Raw genomic sequence first — 3,000 nt, 5'->3', positions numbered from 1 at the left:
CAGGGGTGCTGTGGTCCGATAAGGAGGTTGTTCTGCGTCAGAGAGTCTTCGGACTCTTGTTCTTACCGCAACCTCGTTAGAAATGTAAGCTTTGCATTTACTACTTGTAACATTCATGTAATTTTCATTAATAGAAAAAATTAAAAGAAAAGAAAAGAAAGAAATGTACATCTGAGTTGAGACTTCCGGTTCCCACGTACCCCTTAAGGGCGCAGTCGAATCTCCATCGTATATCACAAAATTATTATTTTATTGTTTAAAAGTGAACTTTAAAAGCTCGTTACTCTTCACGTGACTTGAATGTGTGGTTCTCTTATGTTACTTCTCATTCCATTACCATGACCTTCGAAAAAGTATTTACCTGGGTAATTCTTGTGAAGAATTTAATCACAAATGACGTAGCTAAACAGGCAAGGCTGAGATATTAAACGTTTTATTCAGTACATTCATTTCATGTTTTTTTTTTTCCAAGTCAAACAAAAAATATTTTATTCTGTGCGAAACCTTTCGAAAAGCCTCCAAGATTTTCGTTCGTCCACTCAGAACAAAAAGGGAATCAGTGTACAGATCTTCTGATAACAGCGCATTTTTATACATGCGGTTTACCTTTTCTTAAGTAAGCGACCCATTGAACTAAGGACTGGTAAACTGACATTTTGTTCTCCTCTTACTAAACGTATTACAACTCTATATATAATGCCACACAAAAAATATACAAAGTAGGCTAATTAGGAAAGCCGAAAGGTTACTACAATTTATTTTGCTTACCAAAGAAATATAGTCCAAAAGAGAAACAAACTACTGCTTGCATTCCGCCTTTTCTCTCAAAAATCCGTCTAGTTCTTATCTCAGCCAGCGCGATTGCAAACCACGACGTTATGTTATCATGGTTATAAGCTAAAGGGATTGGGACCAGACGAGAAAAGACGGACTGCGGACTCTTTTGTAAAAAACAAACCCTCCGTCGGCCCAGAAACGGAGTAACCGATTGGTCAATTTTACAGCTGTTGACAGATCATTGACTGGTCTGTGGTGAAGATGCATGCGATAAAAATGGTCACGCGTCACAACTAATTACAGTCGACTCCCGATGACTCTAACCCTCGCTAACTCGAACCTCGCGCTAACTCGAACCAAAATCGATTTCCCTGGATTTCCGTTGTACATTCACTGTAATTTTACCTTCGGTAACTCGAACCCTCGATAACTCGAACTCCCGCTAACTCGAACCAATTTTCGTTTCCCCTCAGGTCATTTTCCATATAATTTTACCCTCGATAACTCGAACCATGAATTTTGGATTTCTTATTGACGTGTTGTAGGAGTATAGTTTACTAGTGGAAGCTGATGTTGATTGTCACAGGCTGACGTGAAGCAGCTTTTCTTCTCAAAACAGTAAAACGCATGCTCTATATAGGTTATTTTTTGTTACGTTACGTTCTGATTTATAATCTAGAAGTATCTTTTGATTTGGCACTTGACATTTCTACAATTAAATGTGATTAAAATGTTCACTGTGCAGTAAAAACTGTTTTTTACTGCTATTTTCTTCGAACTCCCGATAACTCGAACCATTTTTCGATTTCCCTTGAAGGTTCGAGTTATCGGGAGTCGACTGTACAAACAATCACGAACCTGGCTTTAATCGCTTGTAAACTAAAACTTTTAAGGCTATCTTACGGAAGGAAACTGCAAAAAAATTCCTCAAGGGAAAGGAATTCAAGGTAATCTTACCGGATTTTAAAAAAATAAAATTTTTCAGTCGTTTATGTTCAATTTATAAATCGTTTCAAGTTACTCGGGTTTAATTGGACAATTAAATCACCTTGACAGCTTCGCTGTCCCCAGACAGAACAAAAGAGTCAGCAGTCCCTTATTTTTTCTTCTCGGGCTCACGCCCTCGTTATTCGCGTGCTTGTTTCGCGTGCAGTAGCTTTGCAAAAAAAAAAAATAAGAGACTGCTTGCAGTCTAGAAACAAACCGACAATACGAAATATGTGTCGTCGGACAAGTGAGATACATGTACAAAATATAATTTTCTTACGGTCAGCACTTCTTGAGTTCTAGTCTTCGCATTCATGCTTATAAAAATAAGTAATAAAACAAAAGTGCTTGCAACAGTTTTCGGAGAAAGCAACCGTCGTTTAGGCCACGATTATTTTTACCAAAACCTGCTTTAAACATCGTAATTCATAATGTGGATACAGTCTTCGGTAAAATCACAAACAAGCAGATCACCATTCTTAGCAATAGCGACAGACCAAGGATCTTTCATTTCTTCAGCAACTGAGTTCAGCAATTTTCCATCCAAGGAAAAAATTTGAAGTCTATTGTTTTCGTTATCACATAAAACTAGATTTTTACGTTTGTCTATTACGAGGCCTTTAGGTCCCTTTAACTGCCCTTCACGAGATCCTTTGCTACCAATCTCATAAAGTAACTGTCCCTCATCACTGAAAACTTTGACACAATGTGCTGAGTCGTAGGAAACAAAATACATTCTTTGGTAATGTACAGCAAACCAAGGGGACTCATCACAATTGGGAGCTTTGATGGTCTGCATCAGCTTTGTGCCATCCGGAGAAAGAACTTTGATTGCATCATCACTCCAGTCACACACTAACAGTTTACCGTCACTTCTAACAGAAACACTCTGTGGCTCAATTAGATGCCTGCTAATATCAGTAATAAAATGACCAAGCTCATTAAATAGGGACAGTCTACTTCGTTGCGATGATTCACTTTGAACAACCACAATGTTACCAGACGCTGTGAATGCCACTGATATCGGATTACCTTTTATCTTCGCACCAGTCCCCTTGTCTCCTATCGTCCTCAGGAATTTCCATTCAGAATCAAATAGCTGAACTCGATTACTGAGACCCTCCGCTACCACAATAAACCCAGTCTTTTCACTTACAGCAATGCTACACGGATTGTGGAACACTACTTTGCCTTTCCCACATGATCTGAATGTTCGGAGACCTTTGTTCTGATGTG

The 3,000-nt window shown here is 38.6% G+C and overlaps 1 protein-coding gene across 1 annotated transcript; it reads right to left on the bottom strand.

The window, feature by feature from the left end:
- Nucleotides 1-2,176: 2,176 nt before the first annotated feature.
- Nucleotides 2,177-2,889, bottom strand: LOC140925509 (uncharacterized; the record flags this gene model as incomplete). Its single annotated transcript, XM_073375451.1, has 1 exon — nucleotides 2,177-2,889. A coding segment is annotated over one exon (713 nt), but the record flags the coding sequence as incomplete, so codon positions are not given.
- Between the last annotated feature and the right edge of the window lie 111 nt (nucleotides 2,890-3,000).

This window comes from Porites lutea, unplaced genomic scaffold, assembly GCF_958299795.1.
Source record: "Porites lutea unplaced genomic scaffold, jaPorLute2.1 SCAFFOLD_168, whole genome shotgun sequence".
NCBI lineage: Eukaryota > Metazoa > Cnidaria > Anthozoa > Scleractinia > Poritidae > Porites > Porites lutea.
This window is presented reverse-complemented; position numbering and strand designations above follow the sequence as displayed.